The 22,179-nt window shown below is 46.8% G+C and overlaps 1 protein-coding gene across 1 annotated transcript; it reads right to left on the reverse strand.

Annotated features, from left to right (window-relative positions):
* Window positions 1-1,669: 1,669 nt before the first annotated feature.
* LOC141993485 (alpha-1,4-N-acetylglucosaminyltransferase-like) lies at window positions 1,670-4,241 on the reverse strand. Its single transcript, XM_074963030.1, has 2 exons — window positions 3,831-4,241; window positions 1,670-2,624 (listed from the first exon to the last, which is right to left on the reverse strand). Exons 1-2 carry the CDS (start codon window positions 4,239-4,241, stop codon window positions 2,013-2,015), a joined length of 1,023 nt encoding a protein of 340 aa, XP_074819131.1. The 3' UTR covers window positions 1,670-2,012.
* Between the last annotated feature and the right edge of the window lie 17,938 nt (window positions 4,242-22,179).

The raw sequence follows: 22,179 nt of genomic DNA on the forward strand, positions 1-22,179 counted from the left end.
CAGGGAGCATGGTGGAGAGTAGGAGCTGCAGGACATACGGCCCAAGTGACCCAGAGTGACAGTACCCTGTGGCCCTTTGATTCGCCAGGAGCCCTATTTAACCCGGGAGGGTGCCCCAGGAAGCTGACTCCTGACTGCAGCTTGGCGCTATCTCTGGTCTCTGACCCTCATTGACTTTGATCCCGACTCTTATTTATTGAGCCTGGATCTAGCAATTCCTCTGACTGCTGTCCCTGCTGTGTGGATCCCAGCCCAGCTGTAACTGCTTGGCCACACTGCCTGTGCCGTGGTCTCTTACATTCTGTAAATATTCATGTGCTACCTCTGATTGAGCTAACATGCTAAAAACTGCCATGTAGCCACAACCTGGCAGAGGCCAACTGCCTGCGGATGTACCAAAGTTTGTGCTTTCTCTGCCCCAATGCATATTTAATTATTCATACAAAGTGGACCAAGCTTCATCAGGAGAGACTCTCACATCAGAATACCCCATAGTTCAGAGGCTTGGTCAGTCCCCTGAGAGGTGGGAAGCCTAGGTTACAATCCCTTCCCCTTGCCAGGCAGAGGGGGGAATTGAACTGGTGTCCCCTTCACCGGGTGTGAGTTTCCTAACCACTGGGCTAAAGGTTATAAGGGAGGCCTCCTTCCCCTGCCCATTTTGTGCTGAGTCAGGAGTGCTCAGAGCACACCTACCAGACTGGGCCCTGCAGGCAGCGCATGTGAGTAGAGGCAGAAACATAGGTGCCAAGGGAACTTAAATCATGAGTTCAGCACCTGCAGGGTTAGGCAGTAGCTGAATGGGGGGTTTTGTGAATTGCAGTAGTGCCTAAAACTGGGCTTTAAGTGCCTAGGTTCTGTTGGGGATCTAAGCCTTCATCTCCATGCCTGAGTTCTCCAGCTGTACAATGGGGAGAATAGCACTTCCCATCCTCACAAGTTGTTGGGAGACGAAATTCAATAATTTAAGTGAGCTGCCCAAATGCTGTAAGAATGGGGCCACATAAGTACTTAGATATATTAAGAAACAAAGAATAAACACAACCCCCTTTCCTCTTCACTCCATCCCGGAAGCTTGAAGGAGGCTTGAGAGGGGAATACAAATTCAGAGCCACTGGAGTGGGTTAGATATTTTATTTATATCTGAATTTAAAATATCACTGTCCAAAAGGTAGTGTACACCATAGCTGAAGCAGAAGAGAGGAAAAATAAACAGTGTAAATGAACACTTGGAGTGGGGAAAGTTTGAGCTACGATTGATTGATATTACAGTAGCACCAAGAGGCCTCAGCCAGTTTGGGGCTTCATTGCACAAAGTGCTGTACAACCACACAGCAAATCACAGGGAAAAATTTCCGAAAGCATCTAAGGGGCCAGATTTTTAAGGGCATTTAGGCACCTGAAGATGCAGATGGATGCCTAATGGGATTTGCAAAAGCACTTTTCTGCATCTGTAGACACCAAATATCTTTGAAAATCTGACCTTTGGGTTCCTAGGTCGCACTAATTTTCAGTGGATATGTGGCTCCGAAAGCCAATATGACTTGAAAATGGGACTCAGGCTCCTAGATCACTTAGCTGCTTTGGAAAATTGTACCCTAAAGGACAAAACATACTTACCATTAGTGATGACATGATATTTACACCCCTACCTTCCTACACATTTGGGGGGAGGGATAGCTCAATGGTTTGAGCATTGGCCCACTAAACCCAGGGTTGTAAGTTCAATTCTTGAGGGGGCCATTTAGGGATCTGGGGCAAAAATTGGGGATTGGTCCTGCTTTGAGCAGGGGGTTGGACTAGGTGACCTTCTGAGGTCCCTTCCAACCCTGATATTCTATGATTTCATTAGGTCCTGGGGAAACTTGGGAGAAGAGGTGGTTTCTGAGAGACTCTTTCCTACGAAGTGGTCTGCAGACAGAAAATGGCTGAGTCACTGACTAAGAGGAGGTACACATTGTGCAGTTTATTTTAGTATCAGGGCTGGAAAGGACACCTCGTTCTGCTAGATCCAGTCATTCAGTCTTATTTCGTTGCATATGACCACTGCCTTCTGTGCCTTGAATAAGGGCCTTATAAGTGGTGGGGCAGTATGTTTTGTACAGATTTTCCACTAACGTGTTACTTCCTGCAACCACAGTCTTGTGTTCCTTGTTCATGAAGCTCCACAGGTGCAAAGAATAGGAGTTGTTGAAGTCAGGGCTTCTCTTCCAAACCTTGTAGTACTGCCTCCATGCTGGGTAAGGGATAGGGTGGAAACGCTGAGGATGTAAGAAGGAAATGTTCTGACAGCTCTGATCCTCCACATTATGGAAATTGGTCAGGTTGCACAAGGCTTTCAGCCTTCTCGTCATTAAGATGGGTCCTTGGTTTCCCCAAATGCGTCCATTGTAGTTTTGAACAAAATCTTTCATGCAATCCCAAATGAACCAGTGATGGTGAGAAAAGCCAAAAACCGCACTGCTGGAGACCTTGGAAGCCTCGGCTGATAGGAAGTTTGACAGTGCAATAGGCCTGATGGAGATGACATCTGTGTCCATGTAGATCCCACCGTACTTCCAGATGAGTGCAAGTCTGCTGGCGTCAGAGCTGATATGAACCCAGTGTTTTGCCTGGGTTGCATCTACCTGCAGAGATGGAAAGGGATCATAGAGATGCATTTGACTCCACTTCGAAACACCTGATCCCATTAGCTATATAGTCTATAAAACGCTCAACAGTATCTATCCTTACTTTAATCCCTTTAAAATTAATGGCTGTTTTTCTTTTTCAGCTATGAAACTTTGCTAGAAAAAGGCAAGAGCAGCTGTAGGTTTTGTTCAATGTGATTCTACAGGTGTTTCCAAGGCGCAGTAAACTCCAAGGAAACATGCAACATTTATGAAATAATGAGAATATGAATCATGAACTGTAATTTCCACAAAAACAACCTCCCCCATCTCAATTTACACACTCACTGTCTGATACCAAGCCCGTGGGATTCAACTGAAAGATTCTCATTGATTTCAGTGAGCTTTGGAATAGGCCCCTCCTGGCAATCTCTAAAGAGAATAAAAAGTGAGAGAAATTCAGGCCTTGGGTTATGCTGGTGCACGGAGGGCTGGTGTACCAGTATAGCAGCCAGGTCCATGTTTATTTTCCAGACTCTCCACTTCCATTTAAAAATAAATAAAATAATGACGTCCTTAGCTATAATGGTTGCCAATAGACCCATGGAAACATGAAACAAGTGCAGAATAATGCAGTGATGTCTGCCTGAGTTTTTAGACAGGACTCAAAGGACTCAGAACAAGAACTCAAAGGGGTGTGAACTCCCTGAACAACAGTTCTGAGAGGCCTGGTTGGAGCTTGGAAGAGCATCACTGCCTTGTTCCCCCCCCCCAAAATTGACCTCTGAATGACCCTCTCACTTCTAGAGCTGTCCCCAGACATTTTCATTGCTGTGTCTAACACCTTTAACAAGCACTGAAATCATTTTCACAGACCTTAAAAGCTCACTTAAAATTCACGCTGACTGAAATTTTTCAAATACAACATTTTTTATCAATACATTGCCTTTTTTGAAAAAAATGGTGATTAACCATTTTGATAAAATATGGTTAATCAAAATCATTATTGAAAAGTTCCATTTACCATAACTCCTGTCATCAGGAAATGGTAAATGTCCTTAACAATTTCAATAAATATTTTGACTAACGCATGGCAAACTGTCATGAACAAGGGGTTGATATTGGGTGCAACAAAATGACAACAGCTTCAAAAAAGTGCAAAAATGTTCTTTTCATTTTCCACCACCTCTACTTTAAATCTTGTTCAAAAACATTTCCTCTCACCTTGTGATACCATGGCAGCAGAGGTGTCTCCTGGAACAAAGTTTCCATCTGGAAAGGAAAAAGGAAGACATTCTTCATAGCAGATAAAAGTGAGAAGGCTGCGTAAGTGGAATTTGAATCCAGCCATGTGCTATTGTTCAGCCCTTTCATGAAGAAAACAACAGGTCTGTCATGGTAGATCCTGGCAGCAGACTCCACAGAACATGAAACCAGTGGAGGAGGCTCAAGGCGATCTGTGATCTCCACAAAGATGATGCTTCTGCTCTGGCTCATAATATCCTCTTGCGTCAGGAATTGCTTAGCAATAGGCATGCATGAGAAGATGCAGGCAGACCGCAGGGAGAGTTTATAGAACAGGGCAAAGACAAAGACAAAAAGGAACCAGAGCACTATTTGGATCTTCTTCAACATTCTTGCTTTTCCTTGGACATCTGAGTCTTAATAAAAAACAAACAAAGTCAATGTCTGTGGTTCATTGTTTATCGCTGGGAGAAAAAATGTGACAGGACAGGATTTCAAAAATTATTATTACCTTGGATTATTTCTTATGAGATTGAGAGCATATTACAAAACTGGGGACTCAAGAGTTAAACTAAATCACATACCTGAGTTGGCATAAGCCTCGGACTCACGCTGCAGTTTATGAAAATGACTTGTTAACTGTCTATGGCAGTGGTTCCCAAACTTGTTCCGCCGCTTGTGCGGGAAAGCCCCTGGCAGGCCGGGCCGGTTTGTTTACCTGCTGTGTCCACAGGTTCGGCCTATCGCAGCTCCCAGTGGCCACGGTTCGCTGCTCCAGGCCAATGGGAGCTGCTGGAAGCAGTGGCCAGTACATCCCTTGGTTCGTGCCGCTTCCAGCAGCTCCCATTGGCCTGGAGCAGCGAACCGCGGCCACTGGGAGCTGCGATCAGCTGAACCTGCGGAAGCGGCAGGTAAACAAACCTGCCCGGCCCACCAGGGCCTCTCTCCGCACAAGCGGCGGAACAAGTCTGGGAACCACGGGTCTATGGGTTGGAGCCCTGAAGTTTGCAGTCCTCAAACCAAAGATGTTCTCTACTGAACTTAATGGAATTCAGTGTCAACAAAAAGGGCCCTAGGTCACAACAGTAAGGAGAAACTGCCTGGATTCTAGTTGAGTGGCATGCTGCACAGAAGCAAGGGACCCTCCTGAGCTAAGGTGGTGGGTGTTTGAAGAAGACCCAGTTAAAGGCCCCGATGAACAACCTTCTCTCTTGTCTTAGGAGCTCCATATAAAGGAGCAGAAGAATCAGTCACTCACACTTTTCAGATTATATCAAATCCCAAAAGAAGTGGGTAGTGTATTTTTGTATGTATATTCGCACTGCAGGGCATTGGTAATATTAGAAGAAGCCCAGTCTTCTTGGCTGTGCAGTCCCTGTGGAAGCCGAGTTATTATCCATTAGTCCTCTGTTTTCTTTTGGCTGCATGAAGTGAAAAATAAATGCATAGGCCAAATTCAGCATTCCTGCACAACCCAGTAGATCAGAAGTTGCTGCATAAGAGGCAGAATTTGGCCCTATATCTGGACTGGACTGTGTTTCAGGTGCATTCACACTGAGTGTGCCACTTGATTGCATGTTACCAGTGCATATCCATTATAGACAGATCTGCCAAAACTCATTAGCCAGCCTGAGGTTTTGAACAGCAGCCTCAGTGCTTAAGGGGGCCACTTGTTTTATGTTTAGGATAAGGCTGCAAGAGAGAAAGTGATACATACCTGGGCTCCCATTCCAGTGTATGGCATGGGGGTGATTGTTTGACAGTTGTGGATTTGAGGTGTCTGAAGGGGAAATCTGTAGTAACCATCTATAATACTCGCCAAGCCTGCGAGTAAACTGAATAAATTGTACTTCTAGTAAAGTTAGGAGATACACCCACATTTCTTTAACTGGTAATTTGTTTTAACAACTAATTAAACAGATCAGAATATAGACAAAGTACCACATACTGCACACCAATTATCAGACACAGATGAACATGATATGTTGGGGAAGAGTCAACATGGCTGTTTGTAAAGGGAAATCATGCCTCACTGATCTATTAGAATTCTTTGAGGGGGTCAACAAGCATGTGGACAAGGGGGATCCAGTTGATAGTGCATACCTGGGCTTTCATGACAATGTCCCTCACCAAAAGTTCTTAAGTAAAGTGAGCAATTGTGGGATAAGAGGGAAGGTCTTCTCATGGATCAGTATGTAAGCAGTGTCAGGATGAGCTCCACCCTGACATCTGGTGGTGAGGTGTGGCAAGTTGTGGAAAAGAACTTCAGGGGCCGATCTCATTTGCATAGGCACACCCACCCTGCCTAGAATGAGGCCATAGTTGCCCAAATGGTCACTTTGGCTGCTGTGGGATCCCCAGTGTCTCTGTTATTGGGGCAGGAAGAATAAATTGTTATTACCCTGATTATGGGAACTGTGCTTGGAACTGTACTTGGCCTTTTGTTATGGTGGAGGGACTCACCATCAACTAAGTGGCACTCGCTAGGCAAGGGTCATGGGTTCCAAAACTCTGTGAATTGAGAGAGAGAGAGCGAGCGTGGGACAAGTATTAATACTTGGTGGCATGGGCCCCTTAGTGAGGGCCTTACATGCTAATTGCACTTCCTCCTCTCTCCACTGTGGAATATCAGAGCTAATTTTGATTTCATTAGAAGTCTAGTTACAGGCTGCTGAGCTCACTTTGGGCTAACAGTGCACCAGCACTGAGGCTCCCCTACTAGAAGCTGAATTCACCTAAGAGCTGAAATCACTGAGCGTTGTGTTAAGTAGTGGGGGAGCCTGAAGATATATTGTGGAGCAGTTTGCGGGATGGCTGGAGTGCCTTGTGGACAGGCTGGTGGAGCAGTTTGTAGGATGGCGGGAGCTGCTGGTGGGACGCGGAGCAGTTTGTGGACCGGCTGATGGAGCTGTTCGTGGGACGGTGGGAGCTGCTTGTGGGCCGCGGAGCGGAGCTGAGCGAAGGAGTTCATGGGGCAGCTGGCGGAGCAGAGCGAAGGCCTATGGAGCTGTGGGGCGGTCAGCTTCAGATCATGTAAGATACCTCTTACCCCCATTCCATCTCCACCCAGGTTGGGAGGTAAAGCTCCGCAGATAAACTTTCAAACTCTGGGGCTGCCCTGACCAGGGACAGAGACTTTTGCATCATGGGACTTTGGGTGATTTGGGGTTGCTGGACTCAAGAACCAAAGGGAAAGGGGCATGCCCCAATTTGCTTGGGGTGGGGTTTTTTTGCTCATGGGTTGTGTTATGAATCCTGTTGGTGGTGTTTCCCCAACATAATGCCACATTGTTTCTCTCTGTTATTAAAAGGCTTTTTGCTACACTCAGACTATGTGCTTGCGAGAGGGGAAGTATTGCCTCTTGGAGGCGCCCAGCGGGGGTGGTGTATATTTGTCCCAGGTCACTGGGTGGAGGCTCGAGCCGGTTTGCATTGTGTTATTGGAATGGATCCCCTAGATATTAAACCTGGCCCTTGTTGCTGCCAACTCTGACGGGCAGAAGGGTTACATTTTTGGGGGCTCATCCGGGATGCCTGGGTCAGTACCCCTCGGAAGCACCTGTTGAGTGATCCACTACATTGGGAAACAATTTATATTTTTTTTTGTTTGTGCTTATATTTTGAGGAAATTACTCTTTGTATAATGGCTAATATGTCAGGTTTGTTGGGCCCTGGCTCAGCAGCTTCTAGCTCAGAGACTGCAGCCTCGGCTAATGATTGGACAAAAGCTCTGGGGCAAACATTGGAAAAGGTTGTGCTGTCCCATGCTGCGTCAAACTCTTGTTGTAAGTTAAGATTATTTGCTGGGGAGGAGGAGTTTGAACCCTGGTTAGAGCATACCACTGAAATGCTGCAAGAGTGGGCCGTACCAGATGCAGAAAAGCGAAGATGCCTCATAGAGAGCCTTGGCGGCCCAGCATTAGATGTGATTCGCACCCTGAAGCTCATTGACCCTGGGGTCAGTGTGAAGGACTGCCTAGAGGCCCTTGAACACAACTTTGGGAGCGTAGAGGGCCCTGAAGACAGCTACTGTAAGTTCCTTAATTCCCGACAACAAAAGGGCGAGAAGGCTTCAGCCTACATACAGAGACTGGAGAGACTGCTTCAGAGAGCTGTCATGAGGGGAGCAGTGACTGCTGAGCAGATGCATCAGACCAGACTGGCTCAAATTGTAAGAGGAACTCAGTATCAGAACCCGATTCTACTTCATCTCCAGCTAAGAGAACGACGGGAACATCCCCCAAGTTACTCCCAGCTGATAAGAGGTCAGAGAGGAGGAAGAAAGGCAGGCTGCCAGTGAATTTTGGGAAGCCCAAACATCGGATCCAGCCAGCACAACACCACTGCAAACGGCCAGTGTACTGATGGTGAGCACCAGAGAGGAACTTGCCCAACAAATGCAGGTCCTGATGGAATGGATAGCTGAGCTGCAAAGTACCATTGACCAAGTTAAGACTTCCAGGAATAAGAAGCCTCAAACTGTGGCAATTGAGAAGCCCGCACTTAGAGCCACCATCCCACCCAGGCGAAGGGGGAAAAGGTCAATTCTTCTGCTACCGATGTGGTCAGGATGGACACAGTGCTGCCAAGTGCCGTAATGAAGAAAACCCCTCCTTAGTGTATGGAAAGTTGAGGATCAGTTGGGAGAGATCCGGTAGCTGCCAGAGGGTCTGGGGACAGGGACCCCCCAGGTCTGCAGGATTTGAAGATTCCCCCAGAAAAGACTGTCCAGCTGGGATCCCCGCAGGACTGATAGGGCCTCGAGCAGAGGTCATGGTGAGGATTGAAGGGGTGGAGTGTAAAGCAGTGCTTGACACTGGATCTCAAGTGACTATTATATTTCAGTCATTCTACCAACAGATGCTTAGGCACCTGCCTATACAGCCACTGACTGGCCTTGGCCTGTGTGGCCTCAGCATGGATGAATACCCCTACCAAGGGTATGTCATAGTGCACCTGGAATTCCCAGAGGAGGTTGCTGGGGTAAGAGAAGAGGTAGACACAGCTGCCTTAATATGCCCTGACCCTAAAGGGACTTCTGATGTGTCTGTGCTAATAGGGACCAACTCCAGTCTCTTCAAGGTACTCGCGGATTACTGCGGAAGGTGGGCTGGGGGCCAGTACCTGAATACCCTGATGATCCATAGGCTTTGTGCTGAAGCCTATAGGAAAATTGAGAGCGCTAAAAGGGACACATCGGAGCTACCGCTTGGGGCACTGAAGTACGCGGGCACGACCCCCTTAGTAGTGCCTGCAAGGACGGAGCAAGAAGTGCTTGTCATGAGTACCTGTCTGAAAGGCAGTAAACGGACGTTAGCAATGATAGAGCAGCTGATGGGAGGAGAGCTCCCTGAAGGAGTGCTGGTCCCCAGTGGAGTCATAACTCTACCTGTTGAAGCCTAGGAAAGGGTGACTACACTGATTGCTAATGAAACGAGTCGTGATGTTGTTGTGAAGCAAGGACAAAAGATAGCAGACCTCTTTGAGCCTGAGTCGATTGTAAAACCCCAGTGTGAAACTCAAGTTCCGACAATAGACCCAGCAAAGTTTGACTTTGGAGATTCACCAGTGTCCGAGGACTGGAAAGATGGCCTGAGGAAGAAACTTTGTGAAAGATCCAAGGTGTTCTCACTGCAGGAGTGGGATGTGGGATGTGCAAAAGGAGTAGAGCACAATATCAGACTACATGACTCTCAACCTTTCAGGGAGAGATCTAGGAAGATTGCTCTCTCTGAGATGGAAGATGTGCGACATCATCTTCAGGAGCTGGCTGCGAATGGCATCATTACAGAGTCCCGCAGCCCATACGCCTCACCCATTGTGGTAGTCCGTAAAAAGAATGGGAAAATCCGGATGTGTATTGACTACCGCACCCTAAACAGCCATACTGTGGTCGACCAGTACACTATGCCTCGAGTGCAAGATGCCTTAGACTGTTTGCTGGGAAGCCAGTGGTTCTCTGTGTTGGATCTTCGAAGTGGATACTACCAGATCCCTCCGGGAGAAGAAGATAAGGAGAAGACAGCCTTCATCTGCCCATTAGGGTTTTATCAGTTTGAACGCGTGCCCCAAGGGATTTCTGGAGCACCTGCCACCTTTCAACGTCTCATGGAGAAAGTTGTAGGAGACATGAATTTACTGCAAGTGTTAGTTTATTTGGATGACCTGATTGTGTTTGGAAGAACCTTAGAGGAGCATGAAGAAAGACTTCTTAAAGTGCTTGATAGGTTGGAGGATTATGGTGTGAAGCTTTCAATTGACAAATGCCAGTTCTGCAGAACCTCAGTGAAGTATGTGGGTCACATCGTGTCCCAAGAGGGTGTGAGTACTGATCCTGATAAAATAGAAGCACTCACTACATGGCCACATCCAAGTAACTACAGAGAACTCAAGACCTTTCTTGGATTTAGTGGCTACTACCACAGATTTGTGAAAAACTATGCTATGATTGTAAAGCCTCTGAACGATCTTACCAGGGGACATCAGTCCAGCAAGAACAAATCTAAGTCCAAGAATAAGGGGAGGTCCCCAAAGCCTCCTGTGCAGAGACACTATGGCCCCTTTGAACCATTTGGGCCACGGTGGGATGAGAGATGTGAAAGGGCTTTTCGAGAAATCATTACTTGCCTAACTCATGCTCCAGTCCTAGTTTTTACTGACCCAAGCAAACCATTTATCCTGCATACTGATGCCAGTTTGGAGGGTCTGGGAGCAGTCCTGTACCAGGAAGTGGAAGGCAAATGTAAACCTGTAGCCTTTGCCAGCCGAGGATTGTCTGATAGTGAAACTCGCTATCCCACCCACAAGCTGGAATTTTTGGCCTTGAAATGGGCCATCACTGAGAAATTTCGAGACTACTTGTATGGTGCTCAATTTCAGGTGTGGACACACAACAATCCACTGACTTATGTGTTAACAAGTGCTAAGCTGGATGCTACAGGGCAGAGATGGGTGGCTGCCTTGGCTAGCTATGAGTTCAGCATTCAGTACCGATCAGGGAGAAGCAATGTAGATGCAGATGCATTGTCCAGGCGTCCGCAGGCTCCAGAAGTTGCTGTGATACCCACAGATGGAGTGAGAGCTATTTGCAGTGTGAGTCACCGAGAGCTAGAGGCCCATGAGAGCCTTCAGGGATGTGTTGCAGAAGCTTTGGGCCTGCCCCCTGAATGCATGCCTTCTGTTTCAGTGAACTATATTGCATTGGACCAATCTCCTTTGCCCATGCTCAATGCGGCTGACTGGCAAGAAGCCCAGCGGCAAGATATTGATATTCGTGATACACTGCTTGCCAAAAGGGAAGGGCAAAGCCCAGCTGCGGTTGTCCCACCTAACCCGGAGGGTAAACTACTATTGAGAGAATGGACCAAACTAAAACTGATTCAGGGAGTGCTACACCGAATGACCACTGACCCTTTACAAAAACAACGAGCACAACTAGTACTGCCAAAAAAGTACAGAGCCCTGGCCATGAGGGCCGCATATCTCAAGAACATCACCAGCAACAAACCTTTGGAATTGGTATGCATTGATTTCTTGTCTGTAGAGGTAGACAAGAGGAATGTTGGGAACATTCTAGTAGTGACTGACCATTTTACACGGTCTGCACAGGCATACCCCACATGTGATCAGAGGGCCACCACCGTCGCTCGAGTATTGTGGGACAAATATTTCTCAGTCTATGGATTCCCGGCTCGGATACACTCTGATCAGGGGCGGGATTTTGAGAGTCACCTTCTGAAGGAGGTGCTGAAGATAGCAGGAATTAAAAAGTCTAGGACAACGCCTTATCACCCCCAAGGTGATCCTCAGCCAGAGAGGTTCAACCGAACCCTATTAGATACGTTGGGAACTTTGTGACCAGAGCAGAAGGCAACCTGGAGCCAGCATGTCGCATTTCTGGTGCATGCCTACAATGCCACAAAGAACGATGCTACGGGAGTCACCCCATATCTCTTGATGTTTGGGCGAGAACCAAGATTACCCATAGACTTGTGCTTTGGTGTATCAGAGGATGGAGATAGCTATGAAACTCATCAGCAATATGTATCCCGACTAAGAGAAAAGCTGCGGGATGCTTATCGCTTAGCTACCGCTGCGGCTCGGAAGAACGCAGACCGCAACAAACATAGATATGATGCTAGAGTGCGTTCGCAGGAGCTCCAGCCGGGAGACAGAGTCCTGCTGTGAAATTTGGGTATTGCTGGCAAACACAAGATAGCTGACAGATGGAAGGCAATACCTTACCTGGTGATGGAAAAGCTGGGAGATCTGCCGGTCTACAAGATCAAACCTGAAGATGGTCCAGGGCAAATAAAAACGGTGCATAGAAACCTTTTGCTCCCTGTGGGGGAATTGGTAAGCACCCCTTATGAGATGGGCCACGACAGGGCAGCCGGGCAGAACAGAGGTGCTAGACCAAAGCCGCCGTCCAACACATACAGCGGGCCCCGTGCAGCTAACTTACCCCTATTCTGCACATCTGAGAGTGAGTCTGAGGAGGAAGACACAACCCTGGTGTATCCTGGGATGGAGACAAGATTTCAGTCTCGATCAGCTGAACCAAACGAGAGTTTTCCCTCTTCCGCCCTAAACCCCATGGGGGAATTATTTAGGCCCCTTTCTGACACCCCGGTGCTGCTGATGAGACCCCCCTGTGATGACACACACAGGTTATTGGACAATGGAGACACACAGGTAGAGGATGTCCAGGGCACCTTGGATCCTCTAGCGTTAGAACTAGGAGTGCAGGGGCCTACGCCAGTAGCCGAGGGACCCTCCAGGGAAGCCTCTCCATCCGTCACTCAAGAGGATGTTCCCCCTACCTCGGCAACAGAGATTCTCAATAGACGAGACAGGGTGATAAGACCAGTGAAACGGTTAACCTATGATGCACCTGGGGTGACTAGTGAGGAGCCAATACATTTAGCACACAGGCTTGTGGAAGCTAAAGTGGGCTTCCTGCGGCCCTTTGGAGGAAACCAATGAGTTGGTATAAAGGGAGTGTGATTTGTCGGGATGACAACTTCTCGGCTGGGGGGAGGATGTAAGCAGTGTCAGGATGAGCTCCACCCTGACATCTGGTGGTGAGGTGTGGCAAGTTGTGGAAAAGAACTTCAGGGGCCGATCTCATTTGCATAGGCACACCAACCCCGCCTAGAATGAGGCCATAGCTGCCCAAATGGTCACTTTGGCTGCTGTGGGATCCCCAGTGTCTCTGTTATTGGGGCAGGAAGAATAAATTGTTATTACCCTGATTATGGGAACTGTGCTTGGAACTGTACTTGGCCTTTTGTTATGGTGGAGGGATTCACCATCAACTAAGTGGCACTCTCTAGGCAAGGGTCATGGGTTCCAAAACTCTGTGAATTGAGAAAGGCTGGGGACAAGTATTAATACTTGGTGGCATGGGCCCCTTAGTGAGGGCCTTACATGCTAATTGCACTTCCTCCTCTCTCCACTGTGGAATATCAGAGCTAATTTTGATTTCATTAGAAGTCTAGTTACAGGCTGCTGAGCTCACTTTGGGCTAACAGTGCACCAGCACTGAGGCTCCCCTACTAGAAGCTGAATTCACCTAAGAGCTGAAATCACTGAGCGTTGTGTTAAGTAGTGGGGGAGCCTGAAGATATATTGTGGAGCAGTTTGCGGGACGGCTGGAGTGCCTTGTGGACAGGCTGGTGGAGCAGTTTGTAGGATGGCGGGAGCTGCTGGTGGGACGCGGAGCAGTTTGTGGACCGGCTGGTGGAGCAGTTCGTGGGATGGCGGGAGCTGCTTGTGGGCCATGGAGCGGAGCTGAGCGAAGGAGTTCATGGGGCAGCTGGCGGAGCGGAGCGAAGGCCTATGGAGCTGTGGGGCGGTCAGCTTCAGATCATGTAAGGTACCTCTTACCCCCATTCCATCTCCACCCAGGTTGGGAGGTAAAGCTCCGCAGATAAACTTTCAAACTCTGGGGCTGCCCTGACCAGGGGCAGAGACTTTTGCATCATGGGACTTTGGGTGATTTGGGGTTGCTGGACTCAAGAACCAAAGGGAAAGGGGCATGCCCCAATTTGCATGGGGTGGGGTTTTTTTGCTCATGGGTTGTGTTATGAATCCTGTTGGTGGTGTTTCCCCAACATAATGCCACATTGTTTCTCTCTGTTATTAAAAGGCTTTTTGCTACACTCAGACTATGTGCTTGCGAGAGGGGAAGTATTGCCTCTTGGAGGCGCCCAGCGGGGGTGGTATATATTTGTCCCAGGTCACTAGGTGGGGGCTCAAGCTGGTTTGCATTGTGTTATTGGAATGGATCCCCTAGATATTGAACCCGGCCCTTGTTGCTGCCAACTCTGACGGGCAGAAGGGTTACAAGTACTTTGTTAAAAGATAGGAAACAAAAGGGTAGAAATAAATGGCCAGTTTTCACAGTGGAGGGAAGTAAATATCCGGGACCTTCTGAAGCATCAGTACTGAGACTGGTGCTATTCAACATATTCATAAGTGATCTGGAAAAGGGGGTAAACAATGAGGTGGCAAAGTTTGCAAATGATACAAAATTAATCAAGATAGTTAAGTCCAAAGCTGACTGCAAAATGTTCACAGGGATCTCACAAAATTGGGTGACTGGGCAAGAAAATGGTAGATGAAATTCAGTGTTGATAAATGCAAAGTAATGAACGTTGGCAAACATAATCCTAATTATACATACAATATGTTGTGGTCTAAATTAGCTGTTACCACTCAAAAAAGATCTGGAGTCATTGTCGATAGTTCTCTGAAAACATCTGCTGAATGTGAAGCAGCAGTCAAAAAAGTGAACAGAATGCTAGGAAGCATTAGGAAAAGGATAGATAAGACATCAAATATCATAATGCCACTATATAAATCCATGATATGCCCACATCTTGAATACTGCAGGCAGTTCTGTTTGCCCCATCTCAAAAAAAGATATTTTAGAATTGGAAAAACTACAGAGAAGGGCAACAAAAATTATTAGGGGTATGGAACAGCTGCAATATGAGGAGAAATTACAAAGACTGGGACTGCTCAGTTTAGAAATGGGACAACAAATGGGGGATAAAATAAAGTAGAATATAATCATGAACATGTGGAGAAAGTGAATAGAGAAATGTTATTTAATCTTCCACATAATATAAGAATCAGGGAATCACCCAATGAAATAAATACAGTAGACAACAGGTTTAAAACAAACAAAAGGGAGTACTTTTTCCCACAACACACTGTCAAGCTGTGGAACTTGTTGCCAGAGGATGTTGTATAGGCCAAAAATATAACTGGTTTCAAAAAAGAATTCGACAAGTTCGGGGAGGATAAGGTCCATCACTGGCTATTGGCCAAGATGATCAAGAACACAACCCCATGCTCAGAGATTTAGGGACACGCAGACTGCCAAAAGCTGGGATGGGATCTCTCAAAATTACCTTGTTCTCTTCATTCCTTCTGAAGCATCTGGCACTGACCAAGGTGGTGTCACGGGGTGCTCCACTCACCTCTTGTCTGGCACACCTCCTGCTGACCACTCTGGGGATTAGTGCTTGAGCTCAATGCCCCCTTCCACAGTTTTCACACTGTCACACCATCTTTCTCTCTCTGGTCTGCAGCCCTTCTCTCACTCCAGGAACCGCAGCATCCTCTTTGTGACTTAGCCCTTCAGCCAGGTCACTCAGGATTCCCTCACTTCCAGGGTACAGTTCTTCAAATCTCTGTCACTTCCACAGTGACTCAGGCAGTCTTCCTATTCACTGCCCTGCTGGTGCCACTTCCCCAGTCACAGGTGGGGGAACCCGGGTGGGTTCTAGTCCAGGGACCCTCAACCCAGCAGTTCTGAGCTTTCCTATCACAGCCTTCACTGCTCCTTCCCTGGACTGCTTTCTACAACTCCTGGTTCCCCTCCTTTCTCTGGGTAGATCAGCTCCAGACACTCCTCCCTCTTCCCAAGGCGTGACTGCCCTTTCCTAGCAGCAGCCCTTCTGTTGCCAGCTTCTTGGCTTTATAGGCCCCGCCTGTTCCTGCCCAGGTGAACCTGCTTGCAATCAGTTCCCTACTCCATGGCTCTTCCTCCAGGTGCAGGCTGTGGAGTTAATAGGCCTACCCCCCTCCAGTCTGTGTGGGGTGGAAACCCCATCACATACTCTCCCACTCAAGATTGCTACCCATGCTAGGGAAGGGGGCAGGTATCATCTCCCCGGCTTCCTACAAAGCTAAGCACACAGACCGTCCCTCTCCTGCTTTATATCATCCTTCATGAGAAGACCCCCCGCATGTCATCTCTTAATTTCTTCCACTAGGTTTCTGGGTCATGCACAGCCATCTGAAAGGCCTGCTCTGTAGCTACCAGCGTCCCCTGCAGCTGCTTCATCTTCTCCAGCGAGTCCCCCAGCACCCTCTCTCCCAGAGTCTGAGTCCCCACAGTCTTGTGGTTCATCTTGGTACTAATTCCTACATGCTTCAGCTTTCTCCCTGGGGATCTCCCTCCTCCCCCACAGTCTCAGCTGCCTCTCCACTTTTCCCACAACATCTATAGGTTCATTATGGGCCTCTGTTTCTCCTTTCTTTTATTGAATGTCTTTCTTTTCTCTGGTTTTAGAGTAGCAGCCATGTTAGTCTGTATCCGCAAAAAGAACAGGAGGACTTGTGGCACCTTAGAGACTAACAAATTTATTTGAGCATAAGCTTTTGTGGGAAAGCTTATGCTCAAATAGATTTGTTAGTCTCTAAGGTGCCACAAGTACTCCTGTTCTTTCTTTTCTCTGTAGGTGCAATGTCTCATTATATGGCCCTTCTCCCCACACCAAAAACAGGTTCTCCTCTGACCCAATCGCTTCTTGTGTGGGGCTTCCTGGGCCCTTGCCTCCTGATACGACTCTTTCCTTTCATCTACTTCAGGACACTCCCTCTTCAGCTGCCTCTTGCTCCCACAACCTTAACACCTTCAGGGTTGGGCCTCTGACCTCCTAGTGCCAGACCATTTCTGGCCCTTCCACCTTCTTCTATTTCCTGCCTGTAGGATCCTGCATGCTGTCACACCATCTCTCTCTCTGTCTCTCTCTCTCTGGTCTGCAGCCCCTCTCTCACTCCAGGAACTGCAGTGTCATCTTCATGACTCAGCCCTCTGGCTAACTCCCTCAGCATTCCCCCTTCCAGGGTACAGTCCTTCTGATCCTCTGTCACTCCCACAGTGACTCAGGCAGCCTTCCCATTCATTGCCCCACTGGTGCCACTTGCCAGTGGTGGGTAGGGAAACCCAGACCCATGCTCTTCTCTGGGTTCCAGTCCAGTGACCTTCAACCCAGCATTTCTGCGCTTTCCTCTCCCAGCCCTCACTGTTCCTTGCCTGGACAGCTTCATACAACTCCTGGTTCCCCTCCTTTCTCTAGGTAGACCAGATCCAAATCCTCTTCCAAGGGAGCAAATGATCTATTCTCTGTTGCCAGCTTCCTGGCTTTGTAGCCCCCACCTATTCCTACCCAGGTGAACCTGCTTGCAGTCAGTTTCCTGCTTCCTGGCTCTCCCTTCTGGTGCAGGCTGTGGAGTTAATAGGCTTACCTGGCTACCTTCACCCCTTCCAGTCCTGTGTGGGTGGACACCCCATCACAATCAGAAGACCGGATACTGGGCTACATGGGCTGACCCAGTGTGGCTGTTCTTATGTTCCTAAACTACATCAAAATTCTATTGGGAGGTCCCTGGATGCTCTGGCATATTGGTGGAAGTTCAGCCCCCCCGGATTATTTATTTGGGTGTTAAATTTACTTTGCTCTACGTTGTTCCCACCTATTCAGTTTTCAGTAAGCTACTGACTGCTGTAACGGCACCATAGAAATTGTTCAGGGGAAGCTAGAGGGTTTGGCAGTGATTACACTTTAGCAACAGGTAGGAAGGATACGTTTCCTTATAGGTTCTGGAGAAAGAAAAGGCAGAACTTGGTTGCAGCCTGAATGTGAAGGCAAAAAGAGAAGGAAGAGTCAAATATGCTTCTATGTTTGTGTGTGTGCATGTGTTTATGTTGCTGCGTGTATGCGGGTGGGTGGGTGTGTACGTGTGTATGTACATTTGATTTAGAATCTCAGGCTCCAAACAAAGTTTCCTTTCTTTGATTGTTTTTTTTTCCCTTTCCTTTCTATATCTTCATTCCCACTTAGCAAATAATTCATCTTGAGGAGGCTGATGTTGGAGGAGCTGGATCTTCCAGCTCCCTTGTGAAAGATGGTGCCCAGCCTTCCAGTGCCTGATTTGTTTGGAGGTTCAGGGAAAGTGAGGGGGAGTGTGTACAGCTGACTCAGCAATCAACCAGCCTCAACTTTTCAAACAGACCGTTGTGCACTGTAGACCGCTGTACCTCCAGCAGCCTGTACTTTTCACGTAAATACAATTTGCCAGTGAGACCTGGAGAACAATGAACCAAAGTGTGGAAAGGACATGAGAAATAATAAATAGAGGTAGGTATGTTGACCCTCAAATACAACCTCTGTGTGTGTGTCTCTCTCTCACACATACCCCTTCTGTAATATTTCTTGTTCTTGTAAAATACATAAACTTAGGATGAAATCCTGCCTCCACAGAAGTCAAAGAGTTTTTCCATCTACTTCAATGGAGCCAGGATTTCACCCTTAGACTGCAGCTCATCACTTCTGATTTATGTATTCATCTTAAAAACTAAAATCCTTTGTTACACTGTTGCAAAAAAAGCAAACATCATTCTGGGATGTATTAGCAGGAGTGTTGTAAACAAAACATGAGAAGTAATTCTTCCGCTGTACTCTGTGCTGATTAGGCCTCAATTGGAATATTGTGTCCAGTTCTGGGCACCACATTTCAGGAAAGATGTGGACAAACTGGAGAAAGTGCAGAGAAGAGTAACAAAAATGATTAAAGGTCTAGATAACATGACCTATGAGGGAAGATTGAAAAAATTGGGTTTATTTAGTCTGGAGAAGAGAAGACTGAAAGGGGACATGGTAACTGTTTTCAAGTACATGAAAGGTTGTTGCAAGGAGGATGGAGTAAAATCGTTCTTGTTAAGATCTGAGAATAGGACAAGAAGCAATGGGCTTAAATTGCAGGAACGGCGGTTTAAGTTCGACATTAGGAAAAACTTCCTAATTTTCTGGGTGTTTAAGCACTGGAATAAATTGCCCAGGGAGGTTGTGGAATCTCCATCACTAGGATTTTTTAAGAGCAGGTTATCCCAAGGGGAGTCTCTGACACACTTCAAACCAAATACACTGCTTCAGGTAGAATAAACAAACAAATGTATTAACTACGAAAGATAGATTTAAAGTGATTATAAGTCAAAGCACAAGAAGTCAGATTTGGTCAAATGAAATAAAAGCAAAATGCATTCTAAGCTGATCTTAACACTTTCAATGCCCTTACAAACTTAGATGCTTCTCACCACAGGCTGGCTGGTTGCTCTTCAGCTAGGCTCTCCCCTTTGATCAGCGCTTCAGTCACTTGGTGGTGGTGATGTCTGTAGATGTAGGTGGAAGAGAGAGAGAGCATGGCAAACATCTCTCTCTTTTATCATGTCCTTTCTTTCCTCTTGGCTTTGCCTCCCCGCCCCCCTCAGAGTCAGGTGAGCATTACCTCATTGCAGTTCCAAGCTGAACAAAGGAAGGGGGGGGAGTCACCTGAGAGTCTAACAGATTATTTTGTTGCTGCCTAGGCCAGCATTCTTTGTTTCTGTGAAGCTGGGCTGGGTTTGTCCTGTACCTGCCCTGATGAGGTGTGAACTGCCTCTCTGTTCTTGGAGAGTTTTTTCTGGGCTTGCTTTAAGACATGAGGATACATTTTCAGCCTCATAACTATATAGATGAAATTATAACATTACTATAATGACATTATAACCTATAATGTATGTAATTATACATATAATAATTAATATTTATATAATTATATATATATAATTATAACCTGTAACATTACTATATGACCTCTTGAGGTCTCTTCCAACCCTAATCTTCTATGATTCTATAACAGCACTATAACAACAATGCTCAGTACATCATGAGCCTTCCAAAGGAAATCAAGCTGATCCTCTCTGGATTATCAGACACTTCCAATATCACCCAGGAGTTCCTGCAGGGTTGCAGGGAATACACTGTGTGGAGCAAATTCATAAATTAGAAGTGCATGTTCTTGTGCTCTGCTTAGCAGAGGAAATTTACAAAAAAACCCAAAAATAACACATAGAATCATAGTCTTTAAGGTCAGAAGGGACCATCGTGATCATCTAGTCAGACCTCCTGCACATTGCAGGCCATAAAATCTCACCCACCCACTCCTGTAATAGCCCCCTAACCTCTGACTGAGTTTCTGAAGTCCTCAAATCATGGTTAAAGGCTTCAAGTTACAGAGAATTCACCATTTACACTAGTTTAAACCTGAAAGTGACTTGTGCCCCATGCTGCAGAGGAAAGTGGAACCCCTTCCTCCGGGTCTCTACCAATCTGTAAATTCCTTTCCAACCCAAAATATGGTGATCAGTTAGAACCAGAACATGTGGGCAAGACCCAGCAGGCAGACACCTGTTAATGAATTCTCTGTAGGAACTCAGAGCCCTCCGCATATAGTGTCCTGTCTCCAATTGTTGGGGATTTTTGCTACTGGCAGTTACCAATGGGCCACATGCCATCATAGGCAGTCCTGTCATACCATCCCCTCCATAAACTTATCAAGCTCAGTCTTGAAGCCATCTAGGTTCTTTGCCCCCACTGCTCCCCTGAGAAGGCTGTTCCAGAACTTCACCCCTCTAATTGTTAGATACCTTTGCCTAATTTCGAGGCTAAACTCGTTGATGGCCAGTTTATAGCCATTTGTTTTTGTGTCCACATTGATGCTTAACTTAAATAACTCCTCTCCCTCCCTGCTATTTATCCCTCTGATGGATTTATAGAGAGAAATCATATCACCCCTCTGCCTTCATTTGGTTAGGCTAAACAAGATAGGCTTTCCATTCTTCTGATCATCTTAGGAGCCCTTCTCTGCACCAGTTCCAATTTGAATTCATCTTTCTTAAACATGGGAGACCAGAATTGAACACAGTATTCCAGATGAGATCTCCTTGTATAATGATACTAACACTTCCCTGTCTCTGTTGCAAATACCTTGCCTTGTGCATCCTAGGATTGTATCTGGAATGGTGAAAAATGTGGCACCTGCCATATCTTCTAGGTGTTCATGTTTGGTTGGCATATGATGACATTCTTTTATAATGCTGGCATCTGGTTCCTTGGGATCCTAGCACAAGCACAGATATCTCACTGTTTTTCTCCTGTGGAGGGTGGGATTTTTCAGAAGCTCCCAGCCTTTATCTAACCTTTCTCTCAATGAAGTTAATGGGAGTTTTGCCCCGACTTCAGAGTATAGGCAATGCTGAGTTCGTTTGAACATTGCACCCTGAGTGCGTTACTGGTGTATACTTCAAAATGATGCCCGTGCCCAGGTGCTCATTTGGGAGGTTCCTTAGCTCTGTCATTTTCATCAATAGATATGCTGTTCTCTTTGTAGTTTGCTCTGAGAGAGAAGCTTACTTTACTGAAGGCATTTATTGCGCTTCTTTCTTTACAGTTATTTTATCTATCATTGACATCTCTCCTCCTGGAAACACTGCCACGGGTTCTTCTTCGAGAGATGTCCCTGTGGGTGCTCCACTCCAGGTGTTGGTGTGCCCCTGCACCTTCACTTGGAGATTTTTACAGCAGTACTTGCACGGGCCACTCACGAGCGGTGCCTGCCTCATGCCCCAAATGTGCCTCAATAATGCGCATGTGGACCTCGCTTCTCAGTTCCTTCTCTACCGTCCCTGGCCTGAGACAGAGCTCAGCAGTCTCGTTCAATTATTTCTTGCTTTAGATAGTTAGTTGTTTATACAGTTTATCTAATTTTTTTAGTCAGATAAGCTTCCTTTCCCCTTTCTTCTCTTAATTTTTTTTCCTTCCCAGTTTTTTCCTGTCAGCTAGACAGTTTATACTATGCCTGACTCACAAGGTTTTAAGAGATACACTACGCACTATATATTCCAGCTCCTTCTACCGTGGCACCACAATTTATTCATTGCAGTGATTTGCTAGTCTCGCGAACTCCAGATTCCCCATTACTTGGTACTGATCTCTCACCAGAACCATTGGCACAACACCGACAGCTATTCCCTATTCCCTCTCACTTTTCTAGTGATGAGGACGATGAAGTGGAGGGAGTTTTTTCACCATACCAGTCCTCCATCCTTCACACTCCTGCAAGCATGGGACCAAGGAGACCACAGTCCTCATATTCTAGGGACTTACTACCCTTGTATGGACATCCGTGGATGGGACCACCCATGCCCTTC

Source organism: Natator depressus, chromosome 9 (assembly GCF_965152275.1).
Source record: "Natator depressus isolate rNatDep1 chromosome 9, rNatDep2.hap1, whole genome shotgun sequence".
NCBI classification, from domain to species: Eukaryota; Metazoa; Chordata; order Testudines; family Cheloniidae; genus Natator; species Natator depressus.